The sequence below is a fragment of the Ambystoma mexicanum genome, chromosome 14 (genome assembly GCF_040938575.1).
Source record: "Ambystoma mexicanum isolate Mex_15411 chromosome 14, UKY_AmexF1_1, whole genome shotgun sequence".
Lineage (NCBI taxonomy): Eukaryota > Metazoa > Chordata > Amphibia > Caudata > Ambystomatidae > Ambystoma > Ambystoma mexicanum.
Window position 1 is genome coordinate 169482123 of NC_090940.1, and position 24732 is coordinate 169506854.

General features: G+C 43.6%; 1 protein-coding gene across 1 annotated transcript in view; it reads left to right on the plus strand.

Moving 5' to 3' along the window:
* Nucleotides 1–24732, plus strand: part of GANC (glucosidase alpha, neutral C) — a 730404-nt gene that overhangs the window by 275323 nt on the left and 430349 nt on the right. Inside the window, 1 exon segment of the mRNA XM_069638822.1 lies at nucleotides 5941–6037. Coding sequence (XP_069494923.1) covers nucleotides 5941–6037 — 97 coding nt within the window.

Here is a 24732-nt window from a genome sequence, read left to right on the forward strand (position 1 = left end):
TAATCAGCGGAGTGCCAGCATAAAGGCCTGGGCCACGGCAGTGTCAGGGTGCAAAGCGGAGTGCCTGAATCCCTGTTGCAGGGTTTCACCGTTATAACAGGCGCTATGTAAAGGGACCCTCGTTTGCGCACACAGAGCGTCCCTTACTCTAGCCTTTTCCCTTGGACCGCGACGCGGCACTCGCGCTGTGGATCTGATTTTCTTTTCTTTTTTTATGTTGGGATCCCGGTGCACTTCTTTCAATCCCTAGCCAGGGGTTACACCATCTAGCTAGCGTAACATATTAAAATCAATTTGGCATCTAATCTGATAGCACCAGCACCAAGATACTGAAAAGTGACAGCACGCACTCTTAGAAATGCACGAGAATAGAACCAATGGGAGACATTAATATGAAAGTCCATGTCCTGAAAGTAGAGGGCAGGGGGGTACTCTCTCTGGAGAAAGGATCCCTTTCTGAAAAGGGATCTTGCTACTGCAGCAATGTTTCAAAACCAAACATTTCTAAGAAGACCTGTGTTTATCCCTGAAGGGAAGGACACATATCTTTCTGCAGTGGCCCAGCAAGCCAAACCAAACATCTGAGGACAAAATGGGCTCCAGCAAGGATGAGAATTATTTGTTCAAAGGCAATATCGGAAAGGAAATGCAACCACTGTTCCAAATGTTGAAGCGGACCACTCTACTCTCTCCTGGACCTTTATCGAAAATGTCTTGAAAGCCCTTGTATATTGATTATGATGCATATGCAGTGAAGGAGGCATCTTCCCAAAAGCCAAGTTTATCCAAAGATAATGCCAATCCACGAGAGCTGCTGCTTCGTGGCATACTGAAGCGTGATCACCTAGATTGGGTTTTTACCCCATGCAGCATTTAAAAAATATTACAAGGGATCAAATACCCCATAATTAAGAGTTGTAAATCAGGGAATCCACCTGCAGACTCTATGGCTTCTCAGTTTCTGGCCCGCGCTCACTGTATATCATTTCCATAACTGGAGACAGATGTTATGTGCGTGTATGTTTTTTATTCCGGGAGATGTTATTGGTAGCTTTGGACCTGGGGGTACTTGCTGATGAGAATACAGAGAGGAAAAGGGAAAAGAGGATGAATAATCAGAATTAGCACCTCCCATCACTGACGTACCTTGGAAGAAGGATCATAAGGGAATTTACGGAACAGGATTGCAGGGGCTATGGCCTTTACCAGAGCCTTGAGTGATACCTAAAATACAAGAGCATACGCAGAAGGGTCAGGAAAGATGTGGCTATGAACTCTAGCATACTGATGCCTGTGAGAAGGTGACCCATTGCAAAGCCTCAGTGACGCTTATGAGGAAGACTAGCAAAGATAAATCACATGTGGGCCCTTCGTGATCTCAGGTGTCACAGTTCCAGTCACTACAAGCAGCTGCATTTCCCATCAGAGACAGACCACATTCAGGAAAAACAGAGGCTTTCAGATGCCGGCGTAACACTTACCCATCCCTTAAGGATCTTCCTCCTTACCCTGACGGATGCACATGTGCTAGCTACCCAACACAGTTCTATGCCCAGACTCTGGGACAACGGGGGCTCGATGCACAGCAGGATATGCAGTAAGAAGCCCAGTACACTTTAGAACCTAGCACCATGCTGAGGTGCACCAATGTAGAATATTGGATCGCATAGTAAATGCTGGAGCACCCCACAATAGGGAGGGCCTCATTATGGCTGGTTTAACGCTGCAGCCCTCAGGCTTGCAGGATTAAGGGGCGTCATTCTAATCTTTGTGCAAAGTAATCTATGCCTTGATGCCCATGTCATAAATATAAATTATCCTGCTGTTGCCCACTTTTATACGTTTCCTAAATATTGACATTATATGTTCAACATTAGTAACACATCTAAAATATATCCATGTTTTCTTTAGAAATAGACCTTTAAAACATAATAACTCCTTCTTAGGGCCAATCCATGTGCTATCAAACCCATGCACCACAAAATGGTAACCTGAACAGCCAAAAAACAAACCTTAAAAGCAGACATACCTATTCCTCCCACACTTTGACTCCATCTGTAGCCTGTGCTCTTTCCAGTCCATCACAACCTCAAGGTAATTGGTAATCATTTAAAGAATAGCCTCTCAAAACACAGATTTTAAAAAACTACTTTAAAAAGGACCTGGAACTGGAAACAATTGAAATTTTCAGTTCACATATGAGATACGAAGGTGTAACGAATTGAGGGTATTTGTCGCTTCTCCCCAAGGGCGAGCCCCTATGTGAGGCTAGAGAGGTGAGCCTGCTCCACAACACCCGCCATTGGGGTCGAGGCAAGTTGGACTTCACTCTGAGAGACTCCTCCTTGGGGACAAGGACTCACGTTCGCATGAGGAACTCCCTGTTGCCCTCAAAGTGATGGATTTGTCTAACATAACGCAACATTATCAATTCCATAAAGATGAAGTGATCTTATGCTATCCATAACAGGAAACTTAAGACTATAAGTCCCTCCATTGGTCTGTGCAGAGGATGCTGAAAAGTGATGATATGACCAGAGAGAGTGCGAGAAGCCTAGAGTAGCCGGGAAGCAGAGAGAACCACGTGAAACCCCCTACGCATAGCAGAGTGAAAGGAGGTAGAGCTCTCACTGAAAACAGAGGCCGCGTAAGCCAGTCGACTCCGACACATAGCTAAAGATGCTTGTAGACTGGCGCATGAGAGTGGAAGACACAACACGATTGAAGAGAGAGTTTGGAGGTGGCGTGATCACACAGCAATGGTGATGGGCAGTCCACCCGCAAAGCACTGATACCACTGATGGGAGAAACCCACTCCTGAGCCGAGATACAGTGCAAGGTCGATTTGTAAGAAGAGAATGAAACACGCGTGTAACAGACGGTGCAACAAGTGAGTTGTGGAGCCAAGAAGAAGCTAGCCCAAGACGTTACCATTACTGCAGATGTTAATCCTTGGAATAGAAGGTAAGACAGTTAAGAGGGAGTCAAAACTCAAGCAAAACCCGTCCCAGTGCTGCGAAAAGTATTGAAAATGAGCCGAGGAATAAGAACCATGTTCATGAAAGGCAGAGCTACATGAAATACACAAAGTGGGAGAGGAGTAGAGTTGAAAACTCGTTCCCTTGGGGAAAGGGAAAAGTCAACCCAGGTCATGAAGAATATAAAGAGACTGCAATAAAGAGAGGCATTTGGGAAACACACAAACAGGAAACCATGAAGACAAAGCTCATAAATGAAACAGCACTCTGGGAAGAGATTCTAGAACCTTACAAGACAGAAGGAACGTATACAAAAATAAGATTGTTTGCATATAAGGGGAGTGGAAAACTATCAGTCCACTACAAGAGTTACAGAACTTAATACAGACGATGACAAGAGACTATTTGCGTGTGGTCTATTGAGTGGACATAGAACATAGAAAACCCTGTGACAAAACACAGCAATCAGGAGAAGGAAGTCATTCTCCTCTCCTTTGTTAGTTACATTTGTGGTAGGGTCTGATAGGTTAGATTTGGAAAGTTGACAGACATGTTTTCATCCCTACTGACTAGCACCTTAGTTAGTAGAATAGTCAGGGAACACCCCATAGATATAGGGAGAGGTAGGCCTCATTTTACTTTAGGATACATATCATGCTTAAAATGTCTTCGCAGTCTCTGTGTCTTTCTTTTGATCCTCCACAAAGGTCTCTATTTAGAACCCAGAGATGAGTTAATTGAGATATTAAGCCGGTCTGATGGCACAGCGAGTAGAGCGCTCACTTTGACATCTGTGCAGAGCCTGCTGACGCAGGTTTGAATCCCGGCAGGGCCAAACTCAGCGTTTCATCCTTCCGAAATCGATAAATGAGCGCCACACACTGTGGGGAATAATAAGCAGCGCTCAGATACCTGAGGGTTTGTAGCGCTATATAAATGCTAAATTATTTGTTTTTTTATTTATATTAACTGAATGCAGTACAACGTCCTCTTCTAGTTTCATGCCAAGCTTGCTTTGGTCCAAGTACTCCCTGCTCTTGGCATTTATTAAAATTGGGATATATGTATTAACTCCCAAATAAATCTTATCCTGAGGTATTCACTATTTTACCTGAAAAACCTGTGCCCGGAATAATTGCAATAACAGTAATATCTCTGTCAAGGCAAAAGGGGATGGAGTGCTTGTCCAAACTGGAAAGTCGACAAAACATAAGGTTATTGGACATAAGGGGGGAGGGGGGTATGCTTTAATGTATAGGCTTCCTGGGGGCATGTCGGTAGCTGCAAAAAAAGAAAGAATCCATCCATTTCCACAGTATGTTTAACTGCCTCCAGGGAATAGGCCTAAATTAAGCAAGGACGGTTCCATGGAAGAAGGTGGGGATATTCTTGATAGAAATTGAGTTAAATGAAAGGCTGAGGTTAGCAAGACATCTTAGAGATGAATACACTGCTTAAATCCAACTGCAATGCTCCCCACCCTAGTTAATTGAGATGTTACTTTAAAGTTCATCTCCTCACTAGGTGTCACTTTTTAGCCTCATACTAATGCAGATGTCCTGACCTTTGCCTGACCCTTTAATTAAAGCACTCTAGACCAAAAGTTCAAAGGTGGGGACAATCAAAAACATGCTTTTTGATTGAAAATTGAGCCCACCCTACTTTCCCTTGCCTTCTATTGATGTAATTTGTTCAAACATCCTCCAATATAAAGGGGGGAACCCCGGGAGAAAACGAATGGAAATTAGTGTAAAACCTGACACAAACTTTGGGTCAGGTATTTACAAGGAACCTTGTGGTGGATGCAGGTTCAAATAATACACTCCATTCATTTGTGTATTTCTGTAGGAAAATGTTACCTACACAGATGAGCATCTATTGAATTAACCCACACATCGGTGAAGCTATGTTCATCTCCCCATGAGGTCCATTTTTGTTACCACGAATGGGGGAGGGATGTTGAATTTTCTCAACATGTGGCTAGCACTGATGGCTATTTTGTGTGTGATTTTATTGCAATGCTGGGAAGGTTATGCGTCGTTTTCAAAAGAGAAAGGGAAACTGCTCACAGATCATTTGTTTGTAAATTATATTGACACCTGAATATGTGTTTTTTTATTGTGTGTGTTTTGACTAATCAATCAGCTCATGAGGAATGTTCAGCAAATGTTGTGTGAGAACAGAAACCTGTAGAGCAAACGGCCATAGATCTCTCTAAAGAACACGAATTTGACATTGACGGACCACCTCCAATTATATAGGAAGTGGTAGATACCATACAGCTTGTGCCTTAGTCACTCTGTCTAGTCCATAGTTGGATTTGTGAGTTTTTATCCTGTGTTAGGTTAACAGGAGAATTATAATGATTACTTTGATTTGCACTAATGCACGCAGTCTACTGATTTATTGTGCTTTATCTCCTATCATGATTTAATAGATGTTTTAGAAATTGGTGATATAATATTTTATTGCCCAATACATTAGATTTTAAATATCTGTGTTTCATGAATGACTAACTTCCTATGACACTGCCACAGATCACTAGATAGATACCTGACTCATCCTTGTAGAATTTGTTCAACCATACCTTTCCAAGCATTTTCCCTGTGTTTAATTGTAACAGGCTGTTGCTGGGAAGTCACTGTAATGTTAAGAGTCATGTCTGTAAACTAGACCCATACTCCCGAATGAAAGGGAAATTGCTTTGGGTGTGTTTTATTTGATGCCATTGTGTGGCCACCACATGAACACTTCATATTAGCTTGTTACAAATTTGACATTGGATTCCTAGATGAGACCCGACTGCTTGAAGAAACACTTTACATTGAATTATCAGGTTATAGTTTAGCATCTGCAAAAATCTGTTATTGCTCTATTTCTCTAGGGCCAGTGCCTGCATCAGCCCTTTTGCTCGATGCATTTTTATACTACCATAGTAAGAATGTTCTATTCTCTCTTACAGGCCCCACTTCTGTAGGATTGGATTTTTCCTTGCATGGATTTGAACATGTGTACGGCCTGCCGGAGCATGCAGAGACACTCCAGCTTCAGAACACCAGGTAAAGCTCAGATGATTACTTTTGTAAATATATTTAGTTTAGGAGAAAACCTAGTGCAAGAATCTACAAAGTACATGCCACGCTGGCCTACATGATGCACTAGTTGAAGGATTGAGGAGACTGAAGCTTTCAGGCTGCAGTGATGCAACCATCACTTGTGGGACCTCCTGTAATAATTCTGTTCAGTTTCTTTCGTTTCCAGTTATAATTATGTTTCCCTATAAACATGCACCCACTGACCTGATCCTGTAGCCTGGATGGGTGGAATATGAGAAGCCCCCCCGGGGGAATCCCCTCCTATCCCGTGATGGTTTACACCAGGAAGGAGTGAACTCCCCAGGGAAACCCTCTGGGGAAGAAAACCCTGTCCGCCTCGGTTGTTGGAAGTCTTCTCTGTGAGCAGGTAAGGGCAAGTCTTTAACACATTTCCAGGTGACTGGATGCAGGTTCCATAAAGAAAAATAAGAAAGGCACAGATTAGAGAAAGGTAAGTATGTGCTTAACACAGAGTAGGAGCGGATGTCAGTAGCCTAATAGTTACCAGTATAAAGAGGATAGAGATCTATATTGCCTCAAGATTGCATCCGTTCGGATTTCATCTGTGGAACGTTGAGAGTGATGACTCGTGGATAACGCGATGTAACTTCGGGAGCCTAATATATATAAAAGGAAACGTGAGGAGACTAGAAGGGAGGAAGGGCGGGCAGGTAGTTCTAAATAACGAGAAGAGAAGGAGAGAAGGGTACCTGGCAGCAGATTTGAATCGAAGCAAAAGCCTTATGAACAATGCGGCTGGGAGATGAGTGAAACAGCTGACTCGAATCAAGGTGTGTACACGGTCCAACCTGGTGTGAATGGAAGCGGTTGTCGAAGAAAGGAGAGGGATCTGTTTTGATCAGCACTGGAACTCGTAAATAGAGTTTAGGAAGCGAAATCTCTGTCTTTGGAGTGCAACAAGAAGGCTTCTATACAAACAGAGACAGAAGAAGGTTTAGTAAGAAGTAAATGAGAATACAAATAGTGGTAAGCCTAGGGACGAACTTACGAAGCGCTGACTGGGAAGAGTAGCAACGCACTCGAGCGTTGTGCCTGCCGTAAGATATCCGGATCTCTGCTGAGGAGGAGGAGCCTCCACAGCCCGCAACTCTTGCAAGACTGGAACACCTCCCTCGGACGGCGCCGCCATCTTGGGAGAAAAAATGGCCGCCACCCGTGATTGGGACCAACGGCGCCACAATGACCATCTCCTTCTATGGAATATGACAGTATGCCCCCTCCAAAGGGCTGACGTACCCGGTTTGCCTGGATGAGAGCGATGAAAGCGGCGAACCAGTTGTGGAGCATGAACGGCAGAAGCCGGTTCCCAGGACCGTTCAGCCGGCGAATACCCCCGCCAATCCACCAAGTACTGAAGACGGCCCCGGTGGTAACGGGAATCGCAAATGCCGGCAACTTCAAACTCCGGTCCCGAAGGAGTCGAAACAGGAGGAGGATGAGCCAACCGATGACGGGAAAAGCGATCCGCCACGTCCTGTTTAAGCTGAGAAACATGAAATACCGGGTGAATCCTGGACCAAGAAGGAGGAAGACGTAGACGATAGGCTGCCTCCCCCAGACGTTGAAGCACAGGAAACGGACCAAAATACTTGGGAGAAAGTTTAGAAGGCACCAGGTGTCGAGGAAGAAAACGAGAGGCCAACCACACCCTGTCCCCGGGTGCAAAAACCGGAGCTGGAGAGCGTCTGCGATCAGCAAAACGTTTGATTCGTTCCTGAGCGTTCTGAAGAGAAGATAGAGCCTTCTGATGACCCTGCTGGATATCCTGCAGCAGACAGACTACATCCGGGAAAGAAGACGCAGACGACACCTCCACAGGGAAGCAGGTAGGATGGAATCCATAGGAACAGTGAAAAGGACTGGATCCCAAGGATGTGTGATGCGCATTATTATAAGCAAATTCGGCCAACGACAATAACTCCGTCCAATTGTCTTGAGATGCTGAAACATAGCATCTAAGGTAGCCCTCAAGGGTCTGATTCAATCGTTCCGTTTGTCCATTGGTTTGCGGATGGAAACCCGAGCTCAAGGCACGGGTAACACCAAGCATTTTGCACAGTTGCTGCCAATATCTAGACGTGTACTGGGGACCTCTGTCCGAAACGACAGTATCCGGCAAGCCGTGAACAGAAAAGATATGTGTAATAAAGATCTTTGCCATCTGTGCTGAGGTAGGTAATCGAGGCAAGGCCACGAAGTGGGCCATTTTAGTGAAATAGTCAATAGTGACCATAATGGTCGTACATCCTGCTGAATTAGGAAGGTCCACTACAAAGTCCGTGGAAATGATCTGCCATGGACGAATCGGCACGGGCATTCTCGTGAGTAGACCTAAGGGGGAACCTCGAGGTGCCTTTGATTGTAAACAGACGGTACAGGCAGCCACATATTGTTTAACATCTTCCACAAGACTAGGCCACCAAAAGTTGCGACGGACCAGTTCCACAGTATTGTTGACTCCTCGATGACCAGCTATGAGTGAGTCATGACACATTGTAAGAACAGATTTTTGGAGTTCAGCTGAGGGTAAAAACAGTTTCTGATGTCGGTAAGCACAGTCTTGAAATACCGTGAGTCCCAGGGCCCGAAACAGGTCAGGGTTAGCCTGTTGGAAAACGGATGTAGCTCTTGCTACGGACTGAAGAAAACTGGATATCACATGCACAAAACGAGCATTGGGAAATAAAGGTTCGGGCCGGAAATGAGCCCACTCAGTAGATTCCTTCCTAGATAAGGCATCAGCCTTTAGATTACTTTTGCCAGGAATGAAAGTAAACACGATCTCATATGGAGAGAAAAAATGAGCCCAACGGGCTTGTCTGCTATTGCGAGTTTGTGCATTCTGAAGGGCTCGAAGATTGTGGTGGTCAGTCCGAACCTCAACCGGAAATTGGGCTCCTAGCAGTAAATGTCGCCATTCCTCAAAAGCCCGTTTGATGGCAAGTAACTCCTTCTCAAGGACCGTATAGTTCAGTTCTGAAGGAGAAAGGGTCTTGGACATATACGCCACGGGACACTCCACCCCCTGATCATCTTCTTGAAGAAGGATAGCTCCAAGGGCAAAGTGGGAGGCATCCGATTCTACAATAAATCGTTTTCCCTGATCCGGAGAGAGTAGAATAGGCCCGGTCATGAAACAGTCTTTCAGGGAGGTGAAAGCTTCTTCTGCTTGTTTGGACCAATGGAATGGAACCCCTTTCTTGAGGAGAGCCGTTAACGGTAAAATGATCTCAGAGAATCTGGGAATAAATCGCCGATAGAAGTTGGCAAACCCCAGGAAACGTTGGATATCCTTCACGCAATTTGGAGAAGCCCAGTCTCGGATAGCAGAAACTTTCCGGGGATCCATAGAAACCCCCTGAGCGGATAGAATGAAGCCCAAATATGCCACACTGTCTTGATGAAACTCACACTTGTCCAGCTTACAGAACAAATGATTGTCTAGAAGGCGCTGTAGAACATCCGTAACATGACCAATGTGTTCAGTGGGAGTATTAGAAAAAACCAAAATATCATCGAGATATACAATAACTGAATGCAGGAGAATGTCAGAGAATAAATGGTCCATAAAGCGCTGAAAAACTGCCGGAGCATTGGATAATCCAAAAGGCATCACGCGATACTCATAATGACCAAATGGCGTCCGAAAAGCCGTCTTCCATTCATCACCTGATTTGATGCGGATGAGATGGTAGGCTCCTCGCAGATCTAGCTTGGTAAAAATCCTGGCTCCTTTTATGGCTTCAAGGATGTCAGCTATTAGGGGCATTGGATAACGATCAGGAACCGTAATCCTGTTCAATCCGCGAAAGTCTATGCAAGGTCGGAGTTCAGCAGAGTCTTTTTTTGGAATAAAAAACAAGGAAGCCCCCGCAGGGGAGGTGGATTCGGCAATGAGACCATTGTGCATGTTCTTGCGAAGATACTCTTTAAGAACCTCCTTTTCTCTTGCGGATAGCACGTACAAGCGACCAAATGGGATAGGGAGGTCCGGACGTAATTCAATGGCACAATCATCCCTACGATGAGGTGGCAGTTCAGCATATTCAGTATTAGAAAATACTTTATGGAAAGATTGATAAGGTTCAGGAATCCCCTGAATCTGATTTAGCACAGTGGTTCTTAATCCTTCCCCTTCGCGTGACGAGGCAGAAAGTAGTTCACCAGTACCACGAATAAAACAATGAGCTTGACAGTGAACAGAACCCAGAAAAAATGTTCCCGCTGACCAATTGATGTAGGGGTTGTGCACTCTAAGCCAAGGTAAACCCAATATCACCGGATAATGGGCAGTCCGGATAATGTCTAACGTGATGGTTTCCCTATGATTACCTATAGACATCTGTAAAGGAACTGTCTGCTCCTTAATGGGACCTGAGACCAACAGACTCCCATCTACTGATTCAACGGGAATAGCCATAGATTTGGAAGAACGGGGAATTCTAAATTGAGTCGCCCAAACGTCATCAATAAAGTTGCCTGCTGCCCCGCAGTCCACCAATGCGGGAACCTCAACCAAACCCAAAGAATCACAAGAAAAAGTAACCTTAAGAACCAACATAGAGGTGTCAGGGACGTCAGTACCATTGGATGAAATGGAGGAAGAAGGGGAACCGCTCACTGATTCCCTAACCGCGGTTCCCCTGACGGTCGGGTTCGAGCGTTTCCCTGCTTCCGGGAGAGAATTATCGGACAATTTTGTAAAGAATGCTCCTTGGAACCACAGTACATACATAGCCCTAAGGTGCGACGTCGAAGCCGCTCCTCAGTGGACAAAGGACCCCGAGCAGCTCCTATTTGCATTGGTTCGTCAGATAAGTGTCCCTGAGGGGAGTTCACTGACCTTTCAGGTTGAGACCTAAAATTCTTTTGGCGTCTTTTTTCCTGACGTCTTTCCAAAATTCTATAGTCCATCTGCATAACCATGGATATCAATTCGGCCAAATTAGGGGGGCGAGGAACTCTAGAGACCTCATCCTTTAGTTCCTCATTCAAGCCCCGTCTAAAAAGCGTAATCAAGGCGTCATCTGCCCAAGCTGTGCCTGCCGCTAATTGTTTGAAACGGGTAATATACACCAAGAGATCCAAAGAACCCTGACGGAAGTCCAATAGTTGTTCTTGAGCTGATACTGTGACCTCCTGCCTCCCGAACATGGTCTTAAGACTATTCACAAAGGCGGGATATGAATCTAATATTGGATTATTTGAAGTGACTAAAGGGGTAGCCCAGGCTAGAGCGGGACCGGTAAGGTGAGCAATCATGTGTCCCACCTTATCCCTATCCGTGTGAAAAAATGCCGTCTTAAACGTAAACTGCACTGTGCAAGATTCTAAAAACTCTCTCAGCTTATGCGGGTCTCCATCAAAGCGTCCCCCTGGTAAAGGTCCAGGAGGTAGCTCGGAACAACTAGGGGACCTCCCCATGTGTTGCCGTAACACCGCATTCTCTTGTTTAAGTGCCTGGACTTCGGCCGTTAGTGACTGGACCGCCGCCAATAATTGCTGTTGTTGAGCCGGATCCATCTCAGTGTGAGCGTAAGGGGAAGAACAATTATGCCTGGAAACCGAATGGAGGTAAAAATGAAAAAAGAGACTAAGATAATCTCTATATATATATTTTTTTTTTCGGGCGTTGCTAACTGTAATAATTCTGTTCAGTTTCTTTCGTTTCCAGTTATAATTATGTTTCCCTATAAACATGCACCCACTGACCTGATCCTGTAGCCTGGACGGGTGGAATATGAGAAGCCCCCCCGGGGGAATCCCCTCCTATCCCGTGATGGTTTACACCAGGAAGGAGTGAACTCCCCAGGGAAACCCTCTGGGGAAGAAAACCCTGTCCGCCTCGGTTGTTGGAAGTCTTCTCTGTGAGCAGGTAAGGGCAAGTCTTTAACACATTTCCAGGTGACTGGATGCAGGTTCCATAAAGAAAAATAAGAAAGGCACAGATTAGAGAAAGGTAAGTATGTGCTTAACACAGAGTAGGAGCGGATGTCAGTAGCCTAATAGTTACCAGTATAAAGAGGATAGAGATCTATATTGCCTCAAGATTGCATCCGTTCGGATTTCATCTGTGGAACGTTGAGAGTGATGACTCGTGGATAACGCGATGTAACTTCGGGAGCCTAATATATATAAAAGGAAACGTGAGGAGACTAGAAGGGAGGAAGGGCGGGCAGGTAGTTCTAAATAACGAGAAGAGAAGGAGAGAAGGGTACCTGGCAGCAGATTTGAATCGAAGCAAAAGCCTTATGAACAATGCGGCTGGGAGATGAGTGAAACAGCTGACTCGAATCAAGGTGTGTACACGGTCCAACCTGGTGTGAATGGAAGCGGTTGTCGAAGAAAGGAGAGGGATCTGTTTTGATCAGCACTGGAACTCGTAAATAGAGTTTAGGAAGCGGAATCTCTGTCTTTGGAGTGCAACAAGAAGGCTTCTATACAAACAGAGACAGAAGAAGGTTTAGTAAGAAGTAAATGAGAATACAAATAGTGGTAAGCCTAGGGACGAACTTACGAAGCGCTGACTGGGAAGAGTAGCAACGCACTCGAGCGTTGTGCCTGCCGTAAGATATCTGGATCTCTGCTGAGGAGGAGGAGCCTCCACAGCCCGAACTCTTGCAAGACTGGAACACCTCCCTCGGACGGCGCCGCCATCTTGGGAGAAAAAATGGCCGCCACCCGTGATTGGGACCAACGGCACCACAATGACCATCTCCTTCTATGGAATGTGACACCTCCTCCATACCAAGCTTTCTGCCCAAATATAGCTCATAAAGTGTAATCTTGTTTGTATGGTGGAATGTTGTTTTGTATTTTTTTCTCCAATAATATTTTTAAAATCTTGGTTGACTGTAAACATTCAGGCTTTGCAGTGATGCAGGAAATCCAATCCGATGGATGAGCAGCAGTGTCTTCCACCACACTTCCCCTGCATCAATGTCTTTCACCACACTTCCCATGCAGCAGCACCTTTCACCACACTTTCTATGCTTGCTGGTCGGAGGGGGTCAAGCAGGTACTCCCCACTCAAAACAGTGAGAACAAATTTCAGCGGAAAACTCGCCAGATCACCTTTGTGAAACATAATTTTGGAAACAGAGAGTGCAATAGGTGCGCTGGGTATTACCGATTGTCTTAAGAGTAAGCATATTTTGCATGTTTGTGGAGTCTGTTTTTTGAGAGGGGCACACACTCTCTGGCATGTTTTCAGCATGTTTTTCTTCCTCATTGTGTCCCTCTGAAAGTGGAGACATATACTGTCTTCGCGTATGTTGGAGGAGTGTGGTGGGCTGTGGGTTCCCATTGGTAGGCAGTGTTGAAAACTGGACCACCCTGTCTTGAGGTAGAGGGCGAAGAGTGGGTGAGATACTGACGTTCTGGTGCGAATGGTGTATTTGAACTAATGGGGAATTGTTGACGGAACCCTTTCTTGGTGTGTGATGCTGTGGACAACTGCGCCTCACTGATGAATCCCCAGTAGATATAAATAGAACTTGTGGATGGGGTCTTACTGGGGGACGGCATTGGGGAAAACACACCGTGGATAGTAAAACACAATGTTTATTCCCTGCACCTGCAAGGAAATATTTTGCTAGGCAAGGCGATCAATTACATACAATACCAGTGTAACTTGGGGGAGGGGGAGCCAGGAAGTCCCTTTGACCTTCGACCCCATGGAATGCACTTACAATCCCATTCATTGGGGCCTGCTGCATGTCCAATTTGGATCTGCTGCACATTTGCCTGCTTAACTTGATTCCCATATTTACGGTCCACCAAAATGAAATGGGAGTTGATAAAAAATCTTAGGTATTGAGGTGAATTGTTTGAGAAAACTATTTAAAACACTCACTGGTCAAAATAATTGTTATGTTATGTTATTAGGATTTGTACTGTGCAATGATTCCATTTGCATCCTCTCCAGGCACCCTGGCGGATCTGGAAAAGAGTGTGAGGGTTTGGTAAGTAGGGAAGAGAGGGAAAGGAAGTTTGTAGTGCTTTGTGTTGAGGTTGCAGATCAGAAGTACCCTGTGCTCTGCATGCTTGTAAGTTTTCTTGGTGTCACTGGTAAGAGGAATCAACGTCATTGTGTCCGGGAGGCGGCCTTATTCTTGTAGTGTGGGTGTTTGTTGGCCGGGGGCTGAGTATGTCAATTATAGTTATAAGTGTACGTTTGTGATATTTGAAGTCTGGGAGAAGAGTTTTTCTTTTTAAGCCATGTGCTAGTGGCTGGTTTCCATTTGTGTGTGGTGAATAAGGTAGAAAGAAATTGAGGGTTAGCCAAAAGATGGGGAGAGTTCTTTGAGCTTACATAGGGCTTTCAAACTATTAGTCTTGCTGTCGGTTGCGTTATGGTGTGAGATGTTTGGCTTTAATGATGAGGCGTTCTCTAAGGGTTTTTGCTGTGCTTTGATGTGATGTCTTCCAGTCATTTTAGTTTCTTGAGTACCATGCGGTGTGTTTGAGGCAGAAGGTTGAGGCCAGATGCTGTTCCTCCAGATTGTACCAGACATGACATGCTGTTTTCTCTGCTTGATGTGTGTAGGTTAGCTTTTCGTTCTGTTAAGCATTGAAGAGCCAAGTTTTTAAACTTTTCCTGAATTTCAGGTGATCCTTTAAAGTGCAGATTTCCCTTGCTAGCACCCTCCAGTATTTGGTCACCATAGTGTCTTTTTCTACAAAATATTCACCATGGTGTCTTTTTCTACAAAATCTTCTGGTTTCTAAAAGTATGTCGTTTCTTGTTCTTAGGACTCCGGTTTGTTGGCAGAGTGAGATTTTGGTTTTGAAGGAATTTTGCTTCTTGACATCCAAGCGCCTTAAACTGGATCCTTTTTTTGTTTGGTAGCCAGTGGAGTGCTCTGAGAGCCACTATTATGTGTTCCCTCCTGTTGAGTCTAGATGCTGTGTTTTGGATAAGTTGAAGTTTTTTTTGTGAGCTAGTCCGGCATGCCTAGGTAAATGCTGTTTGCGTAGTCCATTCTTGAAATAATGAGGGATATGATGGGCAGCCCTCTGTGGTTGAAGGAGAGGTAGGGCACGATCCGTTGGATATAGAGTTGAGATGGTTAAATCACGTTTTTTGACTGTTGTGTAATCCACCAATATGCTTATGTCCTTGATCTAATTTGATGGTTTAGGGCAGTACGCATTTCCAAAGGACCAGGTAGAGGTCTTTCAGGTGCTGCGTGAGGTGAGATTATCATTATTTTAGTTTTGTCTGGGTTGATTTTTAGGTGGTTTGCCGTCATCCATTCATTTATCCGTGTGAGGCAGTTGCTGAGGGTGGCGCTGGAGTTTCTGTCGTCTGTCATTTTGGATAAGATTTCTGTGTCATCTGCATAGTTGTAATAGGTGAGCCCATAAGATTGTATGATATTTATCAAAGAGGTCATTCAGAGTGCAAAGCACACGTTAATTGAAACATTGAGTAAAATAACACTTTATTTAAAAAGAAAACTTGACAAGAAATTAGTGTAACCCCTGTATTCCTGTAAATATTGACTATTGGTTCTAGTAAATAAAAATAAATAAAAGGGAGATGCTTTTTGCATCGTATTATTAAAATGTGAGCAGAAGGTGGAGATGGCATTCTTTATCATCCTCCATTTACTTACAGCTCTTGATAGGCTGTAGATACATGTACAAATATGAAAAGGATAAAATGCATGATTTGTAAAGTTGTATGTCAACTAAACCAAATCTTTTAAAAAACAAAAAACAACAACGTGGAATTTACATTTCTCCTATCCTTCATTTCACTACTTCATTGCCAAATCCATACAGTATAATTTCAACTGCAAGAGAAAAGTTAGGAATTTTAATAAACTTGCAGGGATATTGAAAAAAAGTACCATGCCTCAATAGGCAGAATTACCTACAGGGGCAGTATATAAGAAATGATGTGTATACTGCATTCTTTCTTCACCGAACCCTCATGCACGGAATACAGCTGTGTCCCACTGGGGGTTCGGTCAACACAGCGCATATATCTTTGATTCAAACCATTTGACTACACGTACCTTAAAGATACAAACTACATAACCCTCAGAGGGTCACCTCAAATAGAATACTGCTGAATCCCATGCAAAATCTGGTCCAACCCTTCACATATATTGACTCTTTTGATTGTCCAGACTCTTTTGACAATTTGACACAGCATCCATCCTCTCACCTGATAATATGGCTGTTGTGATGGACTTAGCCTCTCCGTACCTACATTAGTTCTAGCTATAAATGCTGACACACATTTTACCACTCCTCTCACCACCTCTCAACCTCTGACTACAGTTTTCCAAAGGGCGTACAACCCTCACAGCGTTCAAGGCCATACCAATGGCAGCAGGCACTATATAAATACCACATGTTATATCATAACATTATATTGTTTTTATTTGACACAGCACCAAATGTCCATAATACTACACAAGGATCTCTTACAATGTCATTTATCAGCTTAAAAAAAATACAAGCTTCATCATTTTATCTTTGAAAAGGTTAATTGAAAATATAATGAATTATTATGTGGATTGTTTTGAAAAATGGGTTTTCGAAAACATTTATTTTCAAAATCTTTTGAGTGAACATCATTTCCCAACATTGCATTAAATCAAAAGGCAGAGTAAAGTATCTTACTGTCTCAGAGGTTGTGATACAGTATGTTTAATGCAGCAGTTAGAAGGCATTTGAAGGAGCCGGTAAACTTGTGTTGTTAGCACATGCTGACTGAGTAGGCTGTGACGTACTGGCTTTCAGGCTGGACCTGAAGGGAAGACCTGGCAAGGCCCGGAACAATATTGGACCACCAGACATTCTCCTGACATGTTCTGCTTATGGGTGTCTCTGCTGAGTGAGTGAAGGCCCAAGGCCAAGGAGTGAGTTTTAGTGGACAACAGCTTCCCTCCAAACTGCCCTCTCCCAAAATCGTCCTGGATTCTGTCCGAATCCAGCCTGATCCCGACTGAGTATATATTTTGTTTCTCGCCACTCCCCATAATTTGGGGGTTTATTATAACTCATGTTGTAATTGTCTACATCAACGGCACGACTTGCTGGTCATTTAGCTACATGTTGTTTTTATCAGGAGACCAGTCTAACTTGACAAAAATCGAGACTAAGTTAAAGGTGCACGTAATAATGGACACAACTCCATCTATTAAAGAAAACATATATAATGATTGAAGTGGTTGAGATGTGGCTTGGCGGACAGGACTATTGAAAAAATGAAATAAGGACATAACACAAAAAAAACAGAGGCAACCTTGAAAGAGGAAAAAGTATTTGTGTTATGCCCTGAAGAAGGCAGCCATATACAGAATGCACCACTGAAATTGGTTGTTGTTTGTGATAGAAGAAAATTGAAAAGGGCCTTAAGAAGTGCTGGCCACATTGAATAACTCTATTGATGTTGTTTAAACATATCCTGCTGATTACAATTTTGTGATGCGATGTGAATAAACACACTGTTGATTTGTTAGGTTCTTTATGCTTTGAATTTCTTAATTAAATACTTTCATTAAAAATTGAGACAGTCACTAAGAGTGTTCAGTACCCTTTCTTCATCTGAGCATTCACATTGCAATTCTCATTCTATTTGTGAATATTTCTTTTGTGTGTGTGGAAGTATTATATTGTATCTGTTTATTCCATTGTATCCTAGAGTAACATTTCTTAATGATTTGATCCCTACTGAGTGACACGAGTGGCCAGCCCTTCAGTGAAGGCAAAAAATATTTATTACCAATCTACGTCAAATTGATATATCACCAGTCAAATTTATATTAGAAAAGGCCTTCCCACTTCCTCCTACATATCACTGGCCACCAATTTAGAGCTAGAATTTGTGCCATCTCTAAGCCTGTGAACAAACACTGGGATACCACTAGGTCTGCCCTTGTTTACAGGTGATTTAAGCATTATGTTTAGTTCGTTTTTCAGGTAGACTTGCACACCCACCATTGAGGCCAGTGGGCCCCCTTTTCAGTGTGATCAGATCTTTTCACAATAGACCACCAGAACCGTAGAATAAAATTCTAATTGAACATTTGATATATGTGATCCTGTCATATTTCAATGTCTATTTTTTTTTTATTGAGCTGAAAGTTCCTTCCTCTTCACAAAATGATAGAGGGTGAGGACTGTGCCTCTAGACCATGTAACATTTTTGCTACATGTAAATGATAAGCAAGAGGTAGGTTAAATGCTGGAAGGGCAGTAGCACCTGTGCTGGAGTAAAATCTACTCCTCCTACCAAGTGTTAAAAGGCTGTGCCAAGACATTCGACAATAGTTGCATGTTGTACTTGCAGAAACTGTGCATAGACCACTACCAGCAGAGTCTTTCAACAGACTCTCACAATGGGTAGGGATGTAATTATCTTCCCTTCAAACCTGTACATCAATTACCTTTAGTCTATGGCAATAAGCAGGTTTGTTTACCATGGTTGCCCGAGCATACATCTTGTTAATGTAAATTAGGCATGGGGGAAGTATTAGGAAGATTTGAGCAGATGGAGCAGAGAGTAGTACAAACCAAATTCATAGAGTTCTAGGCAGCTAACCCAGCTAAATGATTAAGAAGACTGGGTCAGGAGACTCACAATCTTGCTGAGTGTGCAGAAAAGAGCATGTCGTAAGTGTTTCTGGAAATTGTGGGTCCATTTTCTTTGAGGATAAGGAGGGAATAAAGAACATCAGTGTCAACAGAGAACATGACATGCCTCCCCGGAGACTTTGCCCTGAGCACCTTCCCCGGAACTCTGCTCAGGGCAATTAGTGTTGGTTGTTCGCTGATGTCAGCACTCTTCTACTTTGAAAAACCTGATGAAAGTCACGGGCCAGTAGAGAAGGAATGGAGGGCTAAGTATATTTGGGTTGACATGTCACATGTACACTGTTCCTATTTTTCACATGTACACTGTTCCTATTCCAGAAGACACCTGCTACTAACCCAAGAAACTCATTTGCATGAAAATGGAATTTGAATGCTTGGGCAAATTCCTATTATACCCGCCCCCCGTGTATGGTATGCATACCTTAAGGTGATTACTGCGTTCGCTCATGCCCCTACAGAGAGAATGCACACTCAACATCATTGGGGGCCATTGCACCATCAGAAGCCACGATGAAGTGCAGTTAGAAAAACAGAGTTTGGCTCGAGGGAAATCCCTTCATGCTCAAAAAGTGGAGTAGTCCAGAAATGTGACAAATTGCTGCTTTTATTAGTCCAAGCAGGGATACGGACACAGATGCTACAGCTCCAAATGCACACTCAGCTCATTCCAGGCAGGCAGTGAGTTTGTTTTTTAAACTGCTGTGACCTCACAACCAAAAGATACATTCCTTGCTCTTAGGAAAAATGGGATTGGGTGAACAGTATAGGCATAATTATAGTCTATAGGGGACAGATAACTTGATTGGTCTAGCTAGATCTGGTAGCTCCACCTGGCACCTCCCCCCAGGTCAGTGCAAGCCTTGTCAGTTTAGAATATTTACCAGCATGTGACCAAAAATGATGGGTGGGGGAGGTGAGCTCAGAGCACTGCCTGCTTCCCACTATTGTGTCACCCCTCTGACTTCCCAGTCCTTGAACAAGGACACTCCATTCTCCATCTTCATGTTGTGTTGCATTTTTTTCATTTTCTATTTTCAATTCTGTGGGAACAACCTTATCTGTCTGAATCGGCCTTGTTCCGCAGCTCTAGGTCCTGTGTACAGGGACCGTAAAAAGGATTTTCTCTGCTGGCATTTATGAGAGGTTTCAGCCTTTTTGTCCATGCATGTGCTGTATCATTTCAGCTGACTCATGCCCTCTTCCCCAGCATCCTTGGTGGGGCTGGACATGCTGCCAGGCCTGTTTTGCATCTCTCAGAAAAGTCAGTGTATCAGGCCTCAGCCCTGTGTTTTGAGCTTTCCCAATTCTATTCAATGCAGCTGTGGTTTCCCTTTTGCTTTCATGGCTGTTCATGGTAATTGCTTTTTCGGTGTTAGCAAGCAGTTCCTGTGTGTTGTTTTGCATCTGGCTAATGTCTCTGCGGGGGTGTGTTCAGCCATGCCGCCTTTTCATGATTACTTTGGTGATGTCATCTGGGTATGGTCTGTGGGGCTGCCTCAGTGCATGGCATCCGTCATCTTGGGGGTATGCTGGGGGGGCGTGAGACCCCCTCAACAACATCGCCAGACCCTAAATAAAGAACTGCCGGCAACAAAAAACGACAAGAGAGAAAGAACTAGGATGCAGATCTTTCACCTCATCTCTGGAACAAGTAACCTGCACAGATCAGACTGCCCCCACTCGATTCTACACTACATGAAGGACCTGAAACCTCTAGGCACGTTGCCCCAATCACTGATCCGCCCACTCAACCACCTACTGGCACTCCCTCTTCCCTGCCTTCACCTACCCATCTTAGCATACTCTGCTACCCCTACACCTTACCCCTTACCTCTACATTCAGGACTCACTTCAAGAGCCAATGGGGCTAAAAGGGGCTCAAAGTTTATGAGTTCAGAAGAGGTAGATTCTTGTGGTTTTAAGACACTGTTTATTATGTCTGAGAAACAAAACTCACAAAATCAGTCTCAGTAGCAAAGATAAGGCAATCAACAGAGCTACATGTTTATTCTCTTTTCTTGTTAATTGATTAGCTGGTAAAGACCCACACAGGTATCTAAGCCAATGCCAGAAAAGTTACTCTTTTTTTAATTAGCATTTAGACTAGAAACAAGAAATTCCAATCCAGTGGACGAAAGGTTTGGAATAGCCATGACTTAAGTTTCCTTCCCAAAGATAGCAGATTCTCAATCATGTGCATCTTTTCTGGCAGAGAGTCCCATAGAAGATCTGCTTGGACAGTAAAGGAGCATCCCATAGCTTGAGCCTATCACAATCGCAGAATAGTAGATAGTGGTCTTCTCTGAGACGGCAAAGGTCTTCTCGGGTGGGAGATTTTGTACTGTTTTCATATTTTATACTTGGCCCTAGAAACAGATGGTCGCCAGTTTTATTGGCCTTACACTCCTGATGAAGGAGGCTTGTAAGGGTACCAAATGATGTCACTGCTTGTTCTATTAGGCTAAAAACTTATTGATGTGTACAATACACTGATGGTTTACTGGCATGAATAAAGGTACAAGTATTGGCAAACCTAAATTACACAGATACCTTATTGTATCTATAGGTTTGGTGTATAATGTCTCTAAACTAAAGTAAAGCAGGGGTTGGTTGTAGGTGAGTGCCTTCCAAAAGCATATTGCCTGGCACAGCCATATTGTGGCATAGGTCAGGCCACAAAAAGCAGTGCAGGCTGCTATGAAAACTGACGATGGCGCCCATCATTGTAATGCAGCCCCCAGCACCTCTACATCCTTTAGGCACAATGGGTAAAAGTCCGCGCAGCCCGCCGAGCACACCACCTTAGCATGTTGGAGTGAGTTTCCAGGTGTCTCTAGCAGGGGCAAGTGGGGGGACTCATTAACATACGCCATGGGATGTGGCGTCACCAGATATTAGCATATCAAGGTAAAAATATGCACATTTCATTCAATTGGCTTTGCATAACCACCCAAATTGCTCAGGGAAAATGGGCATGTGTCTGTCATAAAATCAACATACACAAAAAACTAAGGTTATTGTTCTCCTAATAGGGTATGAAAGTTTTAAAAAGTGCCCACATTTTAAACCCAAAGAATCAATGCCAATGTTTTCCTTGGAGAATGCAGTCCTGAAATGTAGTTTTTTTTCCCCACCAGATTATAAGGTGTAGTGCCCAACCTGTGAACCTAGCAGCAGCGGATGCGCTTAAAACCATCATTTCGAAAAAGACTGTCAAAGTGTCTTGGTTTACATATGGCCTCTAAAATACCCTGGTGGTCGGCGTCCGCATTCTCAGAAAAAATAGGGGGGTGGGCGCTGTCCACCCACGCATACCCTCGACTTGAGCTCTGGTCTCTAGCCTGCCAACCAACATACTAAGGAAGTTGAATGGATGAATGGGGTCCTGAAATTTCAAGCAGCTGTTCCTCTGAACAAAACTTCTTGCCTCCCATAACCATTAGTGTATAGTCAATGGCAATTAGGAGAGTTTCCAGACTTCCCCTTCCCCTCATCTGCCAACTCGCACATGCTTGTTTTGTTGCACACAACATGCAATGTATCAGAGAGAGACAGACAGGGATAATAATATACATAGCAATGTCAGCTAATGGGATAGACAGTAGCAAAGTCAGCTAATGAAATGGGACCGGTCTGCAGGGTTAAAGATTGATTTGCCTTCTAAGGCCTACTCTCCTCTTTCCCCGATTTACTGACTGCCATCTAACATCTTTTAGCATCTTACACTACACACACTAATCCCTCAGAGATGACTACCATGGGCCTAGCCATTAGCACATCAACACCAACTCAACCACGACTAATATCTCCTCTTGAGCTGTATTACACTCTCACCAGACCGAAAGCGCTGTAGTCTATCAGATCTTAGGCTCTTGCCTATGGATAACATACTCCCAGGTTTCTCTTCCAAATCCATAGAAAGAAGAGTAGCACACAGAAACCAGGTACTTCCATCAGGACTCATAAACACTGCAGGTTTCACATCTGCCTCGCCCACTGCCCCACTAATGAAACACCCACTTTCCCCTTTTTCTTGCAGAATCACGTGTAGCGAGATCAAAAATAATGGCAGATGGGCGCTATACAATACCACTTACTTTACATTAGTATAAAATATTCACAATGGAATTTTATTTTGTGTGTTCAGAGCAATACAGCAGAATACACAATAGAGGGTGCACCATCCCCACATATGAAAATCACTGCCATGTCACTGGATCTGAATCATTTCCTGTGGTATTTCTAAGTCAGACAACTCTTCTAGAGATGTGTGATATGTAAAAACCTGATAGCATGTCTCTTTATTAAATAAAAAAAGAAACTTTGACTGTGTTCTTAGATCCACTGAATAGTAAAACTCAACTCAAACATAAGTGGGTCCGTACATTTAGAAACGATTGCTTATTTGGGTGGACAATACGGAATCTCTCAAAGAACACAGAAACTATTTTAAAAAAGAATGTATATAAAAGTCTATTTCCAGTAGAAATCTATGAACAACGTAGTCATCTTTTGCACCTAACGCTATATGTAGCAAACGGTATCGGTATCGTTTCATACTTACCAACAATCTGTGACCAAAAAGATGTAGGATTTTTTACGTTTCAAAAATAATACTTCGCATTACATCACAGGAAAATACAAAACATACATTGTTGCCAACACTGGAGCATTCTAAAATACACAACCCATCAAACAGCACAAAGTGGAAATATGTTCAAATATATAATTCTGAATGGTAAGTTAACACCGAATTCAATTACCTAACTTCACATAAGGTAATCACACAGAGCTGGTAGGCAGGGGAGTTGCTAGGTCTGGAAAAGACCCGGGGCTAAGCTGATGTCTGAACTGTTGGGACTGGGGGCTAGCTAGTCTTTTGGCTGTAGCTCCTGAGATTCTATCCGGGGCTACAACCAAAAGATCAGGGGCTATAGCCCCCTTAGCCCCCCCTAGCAACGCCCCTGCTGGTAGGCAACGTTTGCCACTGCACTGTAGCAGCAGCACAGCAGTGCATATTTTCTTCCCTGCCAACACTCTTCCTCCTCCCTCCCCTCCCCCTTTCATTCTCTTTCCTCCCTCCCAACTCTCCTTCTCTCCCCATGTCCGTAACTTTGGTCTTCATATTGACCCTCACCTCTCCCTATCTCACCACATTTCTCTTACTGCCAAGTCTTGTCGCTTTCACCTTCATAACATTCGTATGAGTTCAGAAGAGGTAGATTCTTGTGGTTTTAAGACACTGTTTATTATGTCTGAGAAACAAAACTCACAAAATCAGTCTCAGTAGCAAAGATAAGGCAATCAACAGAGCTACATGTTTATTCTCTTTTCTTGTTAATTGATTAGCTGGTAAAGACCCACACAGGTATCTAAGCCAATGCCAGAAAAGTTACTCTTTTTTTAATTAGCATTTAGACTAGAAACAAGAAATTCCAATCCAGTGGACGAAAGGTTTGGAATAGCCATGACTTAAGTTTCCTTCCCAAGGATAGCAGATTCTCAATCATGTGCATCTTTTCTGGCAGAGAGCCCCATAGAAGTTCTGCTTGGACAGTAAAGGAGCATCCCATAGCTTGAGCCTATCACAATCGCAAAATAGTAGATAGTGGTCTTCTCTGAGACGGCAAAGGTCTTCTCGGGTGGGAGATTTTGTACTGTTTTCAAATTTTATACTTGGCCCTAGAAACAGATGGTCGCCAGTTTTATTGGCCTTACACTCCTGATGAAGGAGGCTTGTAAGGGTACCAAATGATGTCACTGCTTGTTCTATTAGGCTAAAAACTTATTGATGTGTACAATACACTGATGGTTTACTGGCATGAATAAAGGTACAAGTATTGGCAAACCTAAATTACACAGATACCTTATTGTATCTATAGGTTTGGTGTATAATGTCTCTAAACTAAAGTAAAGCAGGGGTTGGTTGTAGGTTGGTGCCTTATATTGTGACATGCTCCCAGCTATTATAGGTTGCATCAAGGCCAATACTTCTCCCAAGGTTAACTCTTGTCTCCGAGTGC